Source organism: Lissotriton vulgaris, chromosome 1_2 (assembly GCF_964263255.1).
Source record: "Lissotriton vulgaris chromosome 1_2, aLisVul1.2, whole genome shotgun sequence".
In the NCBI taxonomy this organism is placed as follows: Eukaryota; Metazoa; Chordata; class Amphibia; order Caudata; family Salamandridae; genus Lissotriton; species Lissotriton vulgaris.
The window spans coordinates 127,850,126-127,868,905 of NC_141686.1; the positions used below are offsets into that span (position 1 = coordinate 127,850,126).

At 45.7% G+C, this 18,780-nt stretch overlaps 1 protein-coding gene across 1 annotated transcript in view; it reads left to right on the plus strand.

The window, feature by feature from the left end:
• Nucleotides 1-18,780, plus strand: part of SSBP1 (single stranded DNA binding protein 1) — a 159,103-nt gene that overhangs the window by 66,798 nt on the left and 73,525 nt on the right. The window contains exon 5 of the mRNA XM_086952972.1: nucleotides 17,651-17,738. Coding sequence (XP_086809098.1) covers nucleotides 17,651-17,738 — 88 coding nt within the window. The remainder of the gene's footprint in view (nucleotides 1-17,650; nucleotides 17,739-18,780) is intronic.

Below are 18,780 nucleotides of genomic sequence, written 5' to 3' on the forward strand. Positions count from 1 at the left end.
AGGGTGCTGTGGCAGACTGTGTCGAATGCTGCAGAGAGGTCGAGGAGGATGAGGGCGACTGTGTCTCCTTTGTCTAGTAGAGTTCGAATGTCGTCTGTTGCTGCGATGAGGGCGGTCTCAGTGCTGTGTTTTGCTCGGAAGCCAGATTGTGAGGAGTCAAGGGATTTGTTGGCTTCGAGGAAAGCGGCGAGTTGGTTGTTGACAGCTTTCTCGATGACTTTGGCCGGGAATGGAAGGAGCGAAATGGGGCGGTAATTTTTGAGTTCGGTGGGGTCCGCTGTGGGTTTTTTCAGAAGGGCGGTGAGTTCGGCGTGTTTCCAGTCATCCGGGAAGGTGGCGGAGTTGAAGGAGCAGTTGATGACGTCTCGGAGGTGCGGTGCTATGACGGAGTCTGCTTTGTTGAAGATGTGGTGAGGACATGGGTCTGTGGGGGATCCTGAGTGGATGGAATTCATCAGGCGGATTGTGTCCTCAGTGGAGATTGGGTTCCAGTCGTTGAGGGTGTTCACGGGGGGAGAATGTTCAGCAAATGGTTGGGTGGGTTGGTCTCCGGGTTGGTCGTCGAAGCTGTTGTGGATGTCTGCAATCTTGTTGTGGAAGAATGAGGCTAGGGAGTCGCAGAGGGCTTGAGAGGGGGTGATGTCGTTGGAGTTGGCCGAGGGATTGGAAAATTCCTTGACGATGTTGAAAAGTTCCTTGCTGTTGTGGGCGTTGTTGTCAAGTCGATCCTTGAATGCTGCTTTCTTGTACTTTCGGATTAGTTGGTGGTGAGTGCGGGTGGCGTTTTTGAAGGCGTCCTTGGTGCTAGTGGTTGGGCCTTTTTTCCAGGCCTTTTCAAGGGGGCGGCAGAGTTTCTTGGACTTATTAAGATCATCGTTGAACCATGAGGCCTTCTTGTTGCCAGGTTTGCTTTGACGTTTTTTCAGTGGTGCTAAGATGTCGGCGGTGTTGGATAACCATAGGGTGAGGTTGGTGGCGGCTTGGTTTGGGTTAGAAGACTGGGCTGGGGTGTTGAGAAGGAGCGATGCGGAGATCTGGTCGGTGGTGATTTTGTTCCAGTTTCTTTGCAGAGTTTGTTGGAGGTGGTTGGTAGGTTTTGGCTTGTTGTAGGTGAAGTGAACGCAGCTGTGGTCAGTCCAGAGGAGATCCGTAGTGTGGCTGAAGGAGACATGATTGCTGGAGGTGAAGATGGGGTCGAGTGTGTGACCTGCGATGTGGGTGGGGGATGTGACCAGTTGTTTAAGTCCGAGGTTGGCGAGGTTGTCCAAGAGGGTGGTGGTGTTGCGGTCGTTGTTCTTTTCAAGGTGAAAGTTGAGGTCTCCCAGAAGGATGTAGTCTTTGGAGGGGAGCGCGTGTGGAGTGATGAAGTCCGTGATGTCTTCACTGAATTTTGCGCGGGGACCTGGTGGTCTGTAGAGGAGGGTGCCTCTGAGTGTGGTCTTGGGGTCGATGTGGATTTGAAAGTGAAGGTGTTCGGAGTTGGCGAGGTTGGCGTCAGAGCTGGTTGAGATGCGGATTGATTTCTTATGAACAATAGCGATTCCTCCTCCTGTGTGGCCGAAGCGGTCCTTGCGTGTGATCTTATAGTCTTCAGGGATGGCAATGGTGATGTCTGGGGCGGAGGAAGCGTTCATCCATGTTTCTGTTAGGAAGGCGACGTCTGGAGAGATGGTATCTAGTAGATTCCATAGGTCAATGGCGTGTCTGTGGACCGAGCGGGTGTTGAGAAGGATGCATTGTAGGTGGTTGGGGTCGAGAGTCTGTGGGGTGGTCGTAGCGGAGTAGTTGTCGGTGCCGCTGAATTTGCAGGAGTAGCAGGAGAAAGGTCCATGGGTGTGTCCAGGAGCTGCTTGGACGCAGTTTGGGGAGCGACCGGAGTTAAGGGCTAGGAGGGTTGCGGCATCGTAGGTAACGCGGGAGGGCTGGGAGGGACGGGGCCAGGGGGTCTGGCGCTGGGCGCGGTCCAGGCGCGGACGGGCGTAGACGGGCTTACCTTTGGCGCACCTTCGGCGCAGGTTGGGCGCGGTCGCTGCGCGTAAACGCTGCGCGCTTGGGCTGCAGTCATATATGGATGGTGGGAAGGGGGAGGGGCGAGGGCGTCTCAGCTGGGAGGCGGGGCGGGCTCAGGTCAGCGCACACGGAGGCACAACAACAACAGGGACAAAATGGAGGGGGGGGAGTAGAGCAAGGCGCCGAGGGATATCGCGCTAGTGATACAAAATCTGAACAGAAATGGTGCAAGCACTACAAAGGTAAAAACAATCACGCAAGCACTACAAAGTTAAAACAATTATGATCCGATACAGAATATAGGCACAGTCAAATGCAGGCAGCGCTGTGCTACAATACCGAGTCTCGGTGGGGAGACAAGGGAGCGACCACTCAGGGCAGGAGCGAAGAGAGATCACAGCGTTTCTGGGATTGGGAGCGCTGTACCTAATCAGTGGGAGGGCGTCTCAGCTGGGAGGCGGGGCGGGCTCAGGTCAGCGCACACGGAGGCACAACAACAACAGGGACAAAATGGAGGGGGGGGGAGTAGAGCAAGGCGCCGAGGGATATCGCGCTAGTGATACAAAATCTGAACAGAAATGGTGCAAGCACTACAAAGGTAAAAACAATCACGCAAGCACTACAAAGTTAAAACAATTACGCAAGCACTACAAAGTTAAAACAATTATGATCCGATACAGAATATAGGCACAGTCAAATGCAGGCAGCGCTGTGCTACAATACCGAGTCTCGGTGGGGAGACAAGGGAGCGACCACTCAGGGCAACTTGCAAGGAATCGTGGCGATTCCTTGCAGTGCCCGTGACTTTTAAGCTCAATGCGCATGCGCATTGAGCTTAAAAGCGCGTGCACATCAGTTCCCTCAGCCGCACTCCAGGCCCCTGCTGCTTTCACACCCTCTCCCCGCTCCGCCCCCTCCCCTGCCCGCCGTGTCGCATTTCTCCTCCCCCCTCCCATTATCTGCCTTCCCTCCGTCTTGTTTTTTTTTTTTACCCGCTCCGCCCCCTCCCTGCCCGCCGTGTCGCATTTCTTTTCTCCTCTTTGCTCCTCCAGCAGTTCTCTGTCACCTTTCCTTCTCTCTTCCCTTGTTAAATATATAGCCCAACCTCTTTATCTTGGTGCTTCACTTTACTAATGATGCTTCAATCTAAGCACTTTAAATTATAAAATTATATTTTCTAATTTCATGACAGTCATCTTTGACGCCACTTTGCTGGTTTGTATCCATAGGCATGGAAATCCCAAGTGTTATCAAACACATATTTATTATCTGGGAATATTACAAGCACAGCCGTTCTTCTACTGCTTTTAAACCTAATTGAGGAGTTTCAACTGAACATATTCTCCTGGATGCAGTTTCATTTTTCTTTTATTGGTCCACTCTCTTCCTTAACTGTTTACGTATATTCGCATGGACTTTTAAGAGTAATCTGTGGCGAAACACGTGTTGGTTGCTTGATCATTGCTTATTATTACTTTATTCAGATTCTCACATGGGACACTGTTTCTGCAACCTTGTTATCAGAGAAGACGCATACAAATAACAGGTTTATATTACTGCCTTGACACAAAGTTTACTACTCGTTGCTCCAGTTCATACTTACTTAATTGAACAGGGAATCCATCTGCTCGCACCCATTAGCCCTATTTTACTTCTTCGTCGTCTCCTGCCCATGTTTATCCTACTTGCTTTCATTTTCCAGAGTACCTACTCATCCCTATTTGATTTCACACAATTTTTCGAGTGCCTACTTGTCTCTATTACACACACTTCCATTGCTCTCAAACACCCCTTCTTTCATCTTACTGTGTTACTCCAACCACTTTCCCTTTCTCTTTTTGTGCCCCTTTTATTACCTTTTTCTAACGCCATGCAGACTTTCTTACCTTTTTCTTCTCCTGGCCCCCCATGTTTTCCTTCTGAATACTCTGCTTGTCTCGGGATTAGATCCGTCTCTTCTCACGTGGAAACGAAAGGCCCCCAAACTGTAGCTGCCCTGTCCAACGCCTGTCGCAATCGACTGAGCCAAGGAAACCGACGAAGGACTGGCGGCAGCAGTTTCATACATGCTGGAGCACCCACAGCCGGATGCCCAATATAAAATCATTACCAACATTCTTTTTCAAACTAACACATTGTTAGTAAGTTTATATGTATGTGCTAGCCAAAATACAATGATTATCTTGCCCAAAGTGGAGCGAAAAAAGTATAATTTGAAGTCAATGCGGCGGCCATCTTGGTCATTTCACATAAGCAACCATAGCAGCTTTTTTTGTATTTATAAAGTTTAAGACAAAGTAATTTGTTAATAGGAGCAAACGACACTGGATTTGATAACGATATGGTTAAAAAATGCACGACGTTAGTTTTTAGAAGAGCCACCGGTAGTACTGTAAAGTGTTTGAAAATTTGACCTAAATACTTCATCATGCGAAATTCGAGTCTACAAGTCGCAGTAGGAAAAGCGTTGCCTGTTCATTTCACACGTTACACTCTTCTAACATCCACCACCACCACCACACCCACCACCACTACATCCACCACCATATCCACTACCACCACCACCCCATCCACCACTACCACCACCACCGCATCCACCACCACATCCACCGCATACACCACCACATCCACCATCACCACCACATCCACCATCACCACCACATCCACCATCACATCCACATCCACCACCACATCCACCATCACCTCCACATCCACCATGACATCCACCGCCACATCCACCACCACATCCACCACCATCATATCCACCACCGCCACCACCACATCCACCACCACTTCCACCACCACCGCATCCACCACCACCACTTCCACCACCACCGCATCCACCACCACTACATCCACCACAACCACCACCCCATCCACCACCACCACCACCGCATCCACCATCACCACATCCACCGCATCCACCACCACATCCACCATCACCAACACATCCACCACCACCACCACCACACCCACCACCACTACATCCACCACCACATCCACCACAACCACCACCACCCCATCCACCACCACCACCGCATCCACCACCACCACCGCATTCACCATCACCACATCCACCGCATCCACCACCACCGCATCTACCACCACATCCACCATCACCACCACATCCACCATCACATCCACCACCACCTCCACATCCACCATGATATCCACCACATCCACCACCACCACCACCGCATCCACCACCACCACTACATCCACCACCACATCCACTACAACCACCACCCCATCCACCACTACCACCACCACCGCATCCAACACCACCGCACCCATCACCACCACCGCATCCACCACCACCACTCCCACCACCACTACATCCACCACCACATCCACCACAACCACAACCCCATCCACCACCACCACCACATCCACCACCACATCCACCATCACCTCCACATCCACCATGACATCCACCGCCACATCCACCACCACATTCACCACATCCACCACCATCACATCCACCACCGCCACATCCACCACCGCCACCACATCCACCACCACTTCCACCCCCACCGCATCCACCACCACCGCATCCACCACCACCAACGCATCCACCACCACCACCACATCCACCGCATCCACCACCACCGCATCCACCACCACATCCACCATCACCACCACATCCACCATCATATCCACCACCACCACCACCACATCCACCATCACCTCCACATCCACCATGACATCCACCACCACCACATCCACCGCCACCGCATCCACCACCACCGCATCCACCACCACCACCACCACCACCACTGCATCCACCACCCCATCCAATACAACCACCACCCCATCCACCACTACCACCACTACCGCATCCACCACCACCTCCGCATCCACCGCATCCACCACCACATCCACCATCACCACCACGTCCACCATCACATCCACCATCACATCCACCACCACCACCACCACATCCACCATCACCTCCACATCCACCATGACATCCACCACCACCACATCCACCACCACCACATCCACCACCACCACATCCACCACCGCCACATCCACCACCACCACCGCCACATTCACCACCACCGCCACATCCACCACCACCACCACCACATCCACCACCACTTCCACCACCACCGCAGCCACCACCACCACATCCACCACCACTTCCACCACCATCGCATCCACCACATCCACCGCATCCACCACATCCACCGCATCCACCACCACATCCACCCACCACTTCCACTGCATCCACCACTTCCACCACTTCCACCGCATCCACCACCACCACTTCCACCTCCACATCCACCACCTCATCCACCACCGCATCCACCACCACCACATCCACCATACCCACCACCATCACTTCCACCACCACATCCACCACCACTTTCACCACATCCACCACCACTTTCACCACATCCACCACCACTTTCACCACATCCACAACCAACACCACATCACCACATCCACCACCACATCCACCCCCACATCCACCCCCACATCCACCATCACCACCACCACATCCACCACCACCATATCCCCCAGATCCACCACCACCACATCTATATGTGTGTGGCTCTGTGTGTGTTTAGGTGCAAATGCAATGTTCTTGGATTTTCGTCACAATAAAATACACTGAACATAATCTTCACAAAAGTTATTTACAAACGTTTAAGCTATTGCCATTATAAATTACAATAATTTTTATTTAAGTATTAATTATTTACAAAATTAAAAGCCATTGTTATTTGTAATATCAATACATCTAAGTCACGTAAATACAACACACATTGCATTACAAATGCTATAGGTGTCACATTTGCGAAAGTTAAAACTATTGACATTGTAACTGACAAAGCTATTAATTTTGCTACTTTCAAAACCAAGACATAAATAAAAAAAATGTCATTTACAATACCAATAGCTCAAACTTTCCTAATGCGAGACCTATTGCATTTCCAATGCTTGTTATTAGTTGGATTTTACCATGTGAAAGAATTCTGGTTGGTAAACATTGAGAAATCATTATTAGCTCAGTGGTTGGCTCTGGGTATCACTCATATTTGGACAGCCAACAAATACTGTATATACCTGAGACAATAAGGGTGTGCAGGATGTCACAGTATATTCTTTTTGTGAAAATGATAGATAAAAACGTCAGCAATTTGTTTTTTTCCATTTTTTTCCTATTTCAACAATATTTTCTTTAAGGTAAACCACAAGTGATCTACACAATTGACCTCTTGCTGTATTTGGAATGTTATCTAGTTTTTAGAAATGTACCGCTTTTCGCGTTCTCCCATGACGTTGACATCTGTTTCCAACACCAATTGCAAGTAGGTTAAAGCCATAAGAAATTTGAAAAATAGACTACTACTTTAAAAAATTCAAAACTTGTGATTTAAATTTACTACACAACTTTGCTTGTTCCTGAAAGATGAGAAGTTGGGGATCTTAGCACAGTAAACATTTTTTGGGGGGCATTTTGGGGGTGTGGTGAGGTGGGGAATATAAACTTTCTTGCACAGTGCATTTCCCCATGTTCCCCCCACCCCCCAAAAAAAAAAAAAAATGTTGCTATATTTTGGCTAATTCCTGCAGCAGATCTCACAATCGCCAAGTACCTTTCGAATTCCAAACATGTGGGATGCAAATTTGGCCTTATGTGAAGTTGTTGTTCTGAAGGCTTAAGTGCAAAGTGTGGCAAGAATCAAAAAAGGGCTCAGCACTGGAGTACGAAAAACCTCAGAGGCTAATGGATTAAGCTTTAGATATCTGTTAGTTTCACATAATGTGGATCCAAATACCGTGAGAAACAATTGTTCATAAGACCTTTTAACTTGTACTACGTGTTTTATGTCTAGCTCACAAATTATAAAGTGAATAGTATATTTTCAAAGTCTCACTTCCTTAATACGATTTCACTCTTAGAATAATTCTCTGAATATTGCATGGGGGTTCCAGATTGTGAGGCGTCTCTGGAAACTCTGTTTTAGCAGTTGTGGGTTTCCGATAGCAAGAGCCTGGCCTCAGCAACTAAACATCTCAATAACCTACTCCTATCAGCTTACTGAGTGGTATCCTATTCAGGAGTTAAATCTATATTCAAATCTGTTTTTTTAATTTTTTTTAATTTCTCCAGCATGCGACTTGGAAAAACCCTGTTGTATGACCTGATCTGTGGGGAGTATTTAGGTAGCATGTATATTTGCTTACAGTTACGGTTAGGGAAGGTTAATTATACTATGTAAATTTCAATACATATACCGTTCTACTCCTTACAATAAAAGTTAAAAAGAATCACACATTACTATCCAAATCACCCTCTTTAACTAAATTATTAGCTGCCTCCTATTTTTTAAATACATAAATAAATGCCATATGACAGTATTTCCTCCTCTGTGTTCTGACAATAGAAGTATTGGAGGCCATGACTCATCGAGTAGACGTCCCAAAAACAGTGCTGGCTTTACAGCCTCGTTCATTACCTCCGATACTCCATGTATGAAATGCAAGCAGAAGATCAGAAGCTTATGACACTCTGGTTCCTGAGAGCACTGTCACATGCTCTCTGTGGGATTATCTGTGTTAGTCCCTGGTTGAGAACAGTGACACCCTCCTAAGAAAAGGACTTGTCACAAATGACCAAGACTTGGCTTCAGAGCCTTCCTCAAGGTGGACAAACATGGCCAGCTTTGCTGATTGCTGCTTCAGATAAAGGCTTCAGTTATCTGGTCTGGACTGAAAAAGCTGCTAGACCACTTTGATGTTCCAGAGATTGCCATATCTATAAAGAACGTATTTGGAGTAATTCTGCAAACTAGATTGTATTTTCCCATGGAAAAGACCACTGATCATACAGTGACCTTGTACTTAACTGTGCCAATCAATGGAATGGTATTGGAGGCCCATCTTTACAAGATCACAGAGGTATTGACAACTTTTAACATGATCTAAAAGTCTTCCTGTACATCAAACAGCCTAGAGTGAGATTATCATGATCCTTGGGGTCCTGGTTTGCTGACTAGGTCCTTAGTACAGTTTAAAAGGCCATGGCCATGCAGAAATCCTCCATTCTAGAAAGTGCCCCCCAAGAATTAGCTTATGAGATTGCTCATGGGACGTCCAATGGATAAATTGTCCCCCAGGGAATTCTGTTTTCTAGATCCTACTGAAGATGTATTTATCCAGCTTTCAAATGCTTTAGTCTCCAGCTGTATTTGACAGCATCTGAATGTATTCTGCTCTCTGGCTGGTGTGATTTGCTCTGACAATAATTGTATTGGGTTAGTGGAAAGCTCTGCAAGAACCTCTGGGTGGGGACCCTCAATTTGTTCATACTATAATGGGTGGTAAGTTGACATCTGAAACCAATCCAGTGCCTATCTTGCTTTTGACCACACCCTTTGCAGCATGTATGGGCAGACTTTGGTATGTGAATGTTCCATTTCTGTGGGACCACATTGCCCATGTCACAGTCTAAAAGCCAGACTAGACTGTCACAGACAGTCTAGTCTGGCTTCCTCAAGCCGGCATCTGAATCAAGTCATACCATCTACTGTCTTCCTAAAGGTGGCTGTCCCATGCCACATATCTCTGTTTTGTAGCCATCATGTAGGTCTTCCCTTGAATCCTGATTTTACATGAGTAGGTCGGACCTCTAAGAAGGTGGACTGGTCCACTATTGAAGAACTCTATAATGAATAACTTAATTGCCAAGGAAGGGAGTCTTGTTATTCTCTGCAGTGTTCAAAGTGAAATTGACTCCTGTGATAGGGCTGACTGGATTTCTTTCTTGATTAAACTCAGCTGCTTCTTAGAAGCCGGCCTAACCAATATAATTGTGTCTGTTATGAAGTCTAGGAAATCTATGTACTGGGTGAAGAGGCAAAATTCTTACCCGGAATCACGAGTAAGTCTAGATTAGTTAGAAAATCTGTTGTCTTGTTGAAATGCTGCTGGAGAGCTGTCAGATACTGGGATACCAATGAGCCATTGCTCGGATAAATGATCAGCCTCCCTTCCTTTGATGAGGAAATGTAATTAGAGGCCTCAGCATTTTGGATAAGAACCATGAAGACAATGAAAGGCAGAACGAGAGGTACATTTCTTGCCCTTTCAGACAAACTGAAAGTTCATGAATAACATAATTAAATAAGTCACTTATGTCTCATCTTCTTAGGCAGATATTCCTGATCACTCAAAGCAACAAACGTTTCACTATACGCCTTAGAGCATATGAGGAGAGTGTTCTAAAAACATCTCTTTAGGTGAAGGGCAGAAAGGGGGCTACTTAGTTTGAAGAGCTTGGACTCAGTCTACAATACATTTAATATTTGTTTCAGCAGGAGAAAAGACTAAACCAGGAAGTTGAGTCCCACAGCTAATTAAAAGTACTCACTTAAGGTTACTGCTGCATTTGACTTGTACCTGTGCAGCATGGTGTTTGTAAGCAGTCTAGATTGTTAATGCCCTTCAAATAGAGGTAGTACTTAATGGGCGTCTCATCAATCAGCAACTAGCCTGATATGAGTGATTAGCAAATATATTCACTGCATGGCATGCAGGACATGTTGGTGCAAGCAGATATTCTGGAATCTGTGTAGCTGTTAGCAAAGGAACTGTAAGCAAACTGATGAACATTAATGGAAGGGTGGGGGTAAATATGAATCTAAGGAAGGTACATGAGAAATGTTTAGTGAAACTGGCGTAGTGCCCTCCAGGCAGTAATAGAAGAGAAGCTTCCAAAATGCATTTCATTGATCAACATTCTTTTTCCTACTCATGCAAGCACTTGGGTATCTTTCAGTCCATGTACAATTGCCAAACCTACCTGTGCAACTAACACATCTTATTACAGAAAATACATGCAAGCATCACCCATTTTATAAACAGATGTATCTGATAGAGACTTGTAGCTGAAGATTCCTTACCTTAGAATTTTCCCCAAGCATCAAAAAAAAATTCATGGGCAGTACCCCTGCGCGCTGGTAGATGGCGTCGTTTAGCTCTGTGTGGCGTCGTTGGCGGCATCGGCCGCTGGAATTGAGGATTGTTATGCTTATATAGGCTCACTCGGGCGCGATGATGCCAGTTCTTTTCTATCCATTCTAGACAGCGCAGATCTGGGAGCAGCTACCCTCGGTCATTTTTTTAATCGGTTTTTTCAACGTTTTGTCGAAGTCTTTTTGAGGTTTACCTCCTGGTGTGGTGGATATGTCAACTAGGAAGGCTGGCTTCAAGCCCTGCGGCACCTGTCACTGACGGATGTCAATGACGGACTCAGTCCTTGTATGCCCCTGATGTCTCGAGCAGGACCACGACCTGAAGGCCCACCCTGACAGCCGTGCCATGAACCCGAAGGCCTCGAGGGAGCGATCCCTCAAGCTTATGGCGGCTCCGCGTATGAGGCTGGGACGATCAAGGCCCCGGTTGAGAAGAAGGTCCCGGGAGTGGTGCCGGAGCCCAAGGTAGTCGTTGCACTCCAAGGCGTCGAGCCAATCAGGTAAGCCGTAGTCCCGCAAGAAGACGAAGAAGATGGGAGCGTCGCCACTCAAGGCCAGGCTCCGCGCCTTCCCGATTTTCCGGGAGCTAGACCGACCCCATCCCAGTTGAGAGAATTTTATGAGACCCTGCACCTCATCTTTGGGTGGCCTGTTCCTTTCGGTGTGCCTTTAGGCACGCAGGTTTGGGATGGCCCCTACTGGATCCACGCTGGCGGCTCTGGTGTCAGTTGGACCCCAAGATTGCACCTATGGATCTGAATCGTGCAGATGGTGCCACCTCGACCTTTCTGACGCCCATCGCGAGGCCGATGCTCCTGACGGTGCCATCTCCATCCTCCACTCCAATAAGGAGCCAGAGGGGTGTCATCCGATGCTGGCGCCGAAGGGAGCCATGCTTTCCAGGCCTCAGCCTGAGCCCTATTCTTATGGCCTTGGACTCGAGAAATCGCAGGACACTGAAGAACACCAGCCTTATGAAGAACCAATGGACTGGTGTGAGGATCTGGGTGAAGCCAGCGATCTGGACACTTCTATAGATACTGGCATGCTTTCTCCCCCTACTTTGGCTATGGAGGAGGGAGCATCCTACTCAATGGTAGTGCGGAGGGCAGTTGAGGTCTTGGACCTTAGCTTGCCCTTTGTGACAGTCAACACTAAAGTCTAGACGGAAGTGCTTCAACGGGATTGCCCCCTCAGAACCACTTCTCCCTTTCAATGAGGCACTTTCTGACGTTGTGTTTTGGACTTGGTCCAAGCCCCGCCTAGGGGCTCTGTGGGATATGGTTGCGCAAGCGCTACCAGCCGTCCCGGAGGAGTCCCGGGCGCTGCTCTTCCAGGCTGCTGCCAACGGAGGGATGCAGCTAAGTTCACCATTCGCTGCGGACTGGACACCACTGACTCTTTAGGGAGAGCGGGCCTGCGAAGCCGCTCCTAGTTAAGGACTACTGGCTTTTCTGGGGATGTCCTGACATCACTTTTAGATATGCCCTTTGATGCCTCCCGTCTCTTTGGATACAAGGTGGATTCAGCGCTGGAGCGCAATAAGGAGAGTACGGCTACGGCTAGGTCCTTGGGGCTTTCTATGGCCCCTCATCACCCTCGATCTGCTTTTGCTCCTTTCGTGGCCATGGATGGGGTGTACAGTCACGTCCTTACTCGCCCAGCCACCGCGGCATGCAAACTTTTCAGCCTCTGCGTGGCTGACGCCGCAGCACAGCGCCACCTCCACATCAGTGCAACAGTGCAACACCAGCTCAGCACCTGCACAGCCCCACACCAGCAGCAATTCAGAACCAACCCAGCACCACTTCAGCATCAATACTGCAACACCTCAACACAGAACAAAAACAACATCACTTGGCACCACATAAGCACCAGTTCAGCTACACAACATCGGCATAACTCATCACCACAACATCACGCAGAACCTCCTCAGCATCACTCAGTACCGCCTATGTATCTTTCAGCATCACATAAGCACCACCTCAATATCATTCCGGATCTCCTGAGCATCACCTCCGCCACTACTCACAACCACCTCAGCATCACTCCACACCACTTCAGTTTGGCATAAAAATTTGACATCTATTAATTCTCCACAAATAACTTTCCACTATTCCTATCTAATTAAAATACTATTTCACATCATCCACCCTCCTGTTGTTTATATCCAACACCTTACAATAAAAACTATAACAAAAATTATTTCCAACATAGCAAGGAAACATTAACAGCATTGCATAAACAAATAAACTAGAACACATTTTTCGTATTAATTTTGGTTTTTAGTACAATACTTCAGTTGTATATAATGTTTTTTCGGTTAGATATAAGGTGACATAAATAGTTATAACACTTTGTTTATTATGACTTATACATTTTTGACATGCTGCACAACATTCACAATACATATTAAATACGTTAACAAAGCCAATAGCTCTGTCTAAACACTTATAACGCCCCAAAGGCGAGACCTATTGGCTATGCCAATGCTTGTTCCTTTTGCGTCCAGCACTCAGTGGAAGTGCTTGCACTTCCCACCTTCCACCGTGCTTTCTATCTTTCTACGCTCACCCCTCCAAGCATTTCATACATTGCTCCTCTGCCCATCCTCATCCTGCTCGACATATGGTAAACTACCTTTTTAACGAAGGCTTCAGTACAAATAGCCTTTACACCGAAACCAGCGACACGACGGCGTCATTACTACGCCTGTCTTTATGCCGAATCAATTTAATAAAACAAATAGCACTTCAACGCTTGTCAGTACAACGAACACCATGGGTGGTTTTAGGGCTAAGGGCAGGGCTTTAAGTGGGATGAAAAAACTGAGGGGTCTTTCAAAGGGGGGTGGCCAATGTAATTAAGGGCGTGGCTTAAAAACAGCTAAGCTAAAAATCTGTGTTTAGCATAGTGTGCCGCACAACTTCTATTTTGCTGTTTCTCTCATTGCATCCAGATATATGATACAAGTAAAAGCATACCTACAAGAAGTCTGATCTATTGGCTTTGTCAGTAGTTGTAAGTTGCATAAGATAAATGAGCAGCAACTATGGCTTGTATATTACAGTGAAAAAACTTCCACTTAAAGCCCTGGTGACCCCACAACAATGTAGCTGCTCCCGAGTTTCAAAAAGAGAAGTGAAATCCAGAGAGAAAATTACTGTCTTTAAAGGATTTCCCTTCCCCTACAACGCTCACCTGGCATGACGTCATGCCATAAGTTCTCCACTAGTGAGAAGTGAGCAGTGTGAGTACGCGCACATCAATGTGGCTGTTACTGCAGTCTGGAAAAAATGGGCACAAAACAGAGACCGATAGAGCCCCGTTTCGAGGCTCCCTTTAAAAACCTGCTGGAGCTCAGCACCGGTGAAACCCGGTCCACTTAAAGCCCAGGCTAAGGGTGTGGGGAGGGATTGCACCCTGTTGCCGGATTTAGTGCCCAGAGAAGGGGCAGTTTAAGGATGTTTATTTTAGTAAGTTCAGGAAGAAAAAAGACTGTGATAGGTAGGCTCAAATATGCAGGTTAGAAAAGCGACGTATTGGGACGCGTAGAGTGCAAAAACAAGAAAGAGTGCTCGTCTCAAGGCAAAGAGAGATTCGTAGCTCTGTTAAAACAAGTGAAATGGCTGAAAAGATCACAAAAAAAGAAATAAATGTCACACTGCCAGCTAATGTTTAATTGGACCCTAGAAGTCTGATAAGGAAAAAAACGTAAAAGTCGTTCAGCACCAAATTTTCATTGAGCGTGTCTGCCCCGACTGCAAACACAGGAAGTGGGAGGAAATCATGAGCAGTGAATAGGGAAACAACTTAAAAATCACCTCTGATTAGCACACATGGCCAATCTGCTAACTCGATTCCCTCAAGCCACCAATCCACTGAAACCCCATACAGAGACACAACTCAGTTTCACATTATACTAAAGACTAATTTTCCTTTAATTGGCAGTAAAAAGGCAATCACAGAAAAGGTAGGAGTTACAATGCTATCGTTGTTACAGTTCTTTAAATCATTTACTTTGTGATGAAGTGATATTAATATTTGAAGTAGAAACTGGTGTTGTAAAGCCAGGGTCGTTGTTTCGCATTAGTAAAGGCTTTCGTAGTTCCATTACACGTCCTGGCATATACGTGGTCAGGGCGCCACAGTGTGATGAGACATGTGATGATACATTTGTGTCTACTTGTCATCGTTTTTTCTCGATGCTGTTCTACATCGACAAACAGCCTTTTTTAGGTTGTACCTAGCGCAGTGCGCATGCTCTCGGAGATGACCTCTTGGAATCGCTCAGGACTGTTCTGAAACTCGTTCGTGTGGCTTTTTTTTTTTTTCATTCATTGTATTGGCCTTTGCGTGTGTCTTTCCAAAAAGAAAGCACGCAATTGGCCCAAGGCGGGTACATGTCTCACCTTGTTAAGCAAATGTTTCCTCCCACGGCATCCACCTTGCGGGAGCGAGCAGTGGCGCGCAGCCCGCAATCTGTTTTTAATTAGCACAGTGTCTTTCAGTTTCCTTTTTAAGCAAATGTTTCATCCCACATCATCCACCTTGCGGGAGCGAGCAGCGGCACGCAAGGTGCCATCTGTTTTTAATTAGCGCGGTGTCTTTCAGTTTCACTGCCGCGCATTCACATTTTTTTTTCTATTTCTTACCGCTAACAGAGCAGAAGCATACAGTATATGTATCAGACCGGTAAAGTTATTTTTAGGGAACTATGACGTGCTCTGTTTCAAGTGACTTACAATTGTGTTGTTGTGAGCTTAAAAGTCCTTGCATTTAAACATATTGCGCTGCATTGGCTGACAGTGAATTTTTTTGTATATATGTTTGAACAAGTTGTTATATATACTATTGAACCCTTGTGTATGGAACTGTTGTCTTGCACAGCAGGTGCCCCATATGTCTTTTTGGCTACGTTATAAAGACAGTGGTAATCCTGTGACGATAATGCAACGTTCCTCTGTTTCTTTGTTTCTGTGTATATGTCCGGCTTTTACTGTCTCTGTTCAGTTACTTGTATAGCCTTTCTTATTGCCCTTGTTTTGCTTTATCTCTGTCTATCCCTGTGTATGCTTGCGTGTCTATCTATACCTGTTCCTCTCTCACTGTCCGTGTCTTACTCTCTCTGTTTGTATACACAACTATTTATGTTGCTCATTTGTGTTTGCTTGTTCATACGTTTTTCCCTTTCCATTTCTTTCTGTGTGCACTTTTCAGTGCATGCTAAATGTACAACGTCGAGAGCATAAATAAACCTCCGGATAAGTATGAAAATCGCTTTTTTTTTATATAGTTATTTTATTGCAATAGTTTGAAATAGAACCCAGTTTTCTGCAAGTGATGTTTATTTATAGGTGCAATATGAAATAAATGTTGCTAAGTGTTCTTGTGTACACCTATGCTAAGGTAAAGTTGGCGCCAAGCAAAGGCGTGGCCCGGAGCCTCTGTTTGAGAATCACTCTTAATAATAAAATGTTATATTTGCATACCACTTTTTACAAGCTGTTAGTTTTTTGTACTATAACATTACATGCTGTTAATATTACCTAACGTAACGTGCTAATGCTTTTTGAACAGTGGGAAGGATGAAAGTCAGAGTCAGCCCTGCTTTTATTTGTACCTGTGGGTGCTGCGAGCACACAGATTTCTTCAGTACACGTTCGTCCTGTTCGTGGACTTGAAAAAAGACAGAAATTCTGACCTAGGCTGCTTTTAAAAAGTTGTTTGTGGTGGTATTTAAACAGTAGCAGAAACAGGCCAAAGGTTAGCTGTTCGCTCTGCAGCAAAGCATGCAAAAAGGTAACAAAATGCGTTTTGCGACTTTTTGAATACACTCTACTGTATTTAATCCGTGGTAGGCACCGCAACCCTTATATATACGCACATAAAACGCATACTGACTTTAGGGAACAGAAGTTGGGTTTGCGAAGATTCTAAGCCTGTGAGGTGGAATCAAAAATAACCCTGATGTGAGCGGGTTACCAAGACTTGAGTTTAGTTGTTGCTTAAAGTGCATACAATTGCTTTATTAGTGAAAAAATACGTTTTTAGTATGCAATTTAATTTGAAAAAACATTCCACTCATTTACGAATGTATTCTCATAGTTCTAATATATGTACACAAAAGAACTTACTTCTTAACCATGTTATACCAGCTGCTGTTGCCATGTGTTTATACCATGCCAATCCTTCTATTAAATTCTCTGCCAGTTTCATTTGGTACCCTATTATTAGTATGTATTTTTCATGTGTACCCTTCAGTTTAGTTGTACAAAAAACAATTTAAATAAGTACTTCTCAATGCATTTCTATAATATGCCTAATACATATGTTAAAGCTTCCACACACGATAATGTAAAGCATAACTAAAAACTTATAAGGTCCCAAAGACGAGACCTATTGGCTATGCCAATGCTTGTTTCTTCCTTTTTGTCAGTAGAGAACAGCATCAGCAAAAGGAATTGGCAAAGACCTGCTAGCCATTTAAAGGCGAGAGATTCTGTTCTTTGAATGTCACGCTTTTCCATTTGTATGCCTGCTTTTAAAAAACCTTTTTGTCTTAGTATAGCGAGTATATTAGGGTTTCCGGGCTGTGATGTGATGGCCTATATATTATTGCTTCTCTAACACTTTTGCTCTGTGTGATTCAGGTGATGTTAGTCAGAAGACCACGTGGCATCGCATTTCTGTTTTTCGTCCTGGCCTGAGGGACGTTGCATACCAGTATGTGAAGAAGGGGTAAGTGTGGGCTTTGTGAAAGGATTAGAAATGTGATTGGGACTGTAGATTGCATTCATTTTGTGTCCTCTTCTTTGTTAATTTAGAGGAGGATACCAGGCACACCTATGCCATGCTTGAAAGACCTATCAGGATGAAATATGGTTGAGTCAGATCTTACAATGCAGCATACTAGAGGCAAGTGCTGGCATAGTTTAATATAGCAGTGGAAATTGGTAATCCTATTTTTAGTAATTTCCTGTCTGCACTTATATATAGTTACTTTATCCAGTTGTGTGTATAACCTTGATTTCTCTTCACGTTTAGTGAGCTGTGCTCTGCTTTCAGTAGAAGATGGCAGGTTAAAGACCACACACAAATTAGCAGACTGTCCCAGAGGCAGTAACCTCTTTTGCTGGTCCTTCATTTCTTCTTTTCTTCTTTGTCCTCTCCCCCAAGAAGCAGTTCCACAGAAGGTATTGCTTTAAGTAGCAATTGACTCAGAACTGAAGATTATCCAAAGAGATTTATAATTTTAGTTAAGAGAGTAAAACAAAATTACTTGTTTGATCCTTTTATCATAGTCTTCCTTGGTGTGTCTTTCGAAAAATATCTAAATATTTCAGATCTGTTCAATTAACAATTATTCATTTAATTTAATATCCTATTCAACTAATATAACTTTGTTCTATCCTAAAGCATCTATCCGTACCACAGAGCCCTTCTCATACTGGCTCTGCAGGCACCATTGCTGCCTCTTTTCCAGGAGAAAATTGCAAAAAACACATTTGATGGACAGAATGTAGAACAATGTCATACATTCACCCCAGTACAAGGATCTGGGCCTAAATCCATCGTTTTTTTGCACTCCACACCACCCTGGGTTAGACACTGGCTATATGCAAATCAGCTCTGACCCTGTGCCCCATGGGAACAGTCCAGTCCGAACTACCAAGCCATGTCTTTCCCAGACCGGAATCAAGCATCCAAGGACCGGTTTCTGGCTATCAGCCTTCATTCAGCCTGGATAGCTTGACTCCAGTGGTGTGGAGAGCCTGGGACT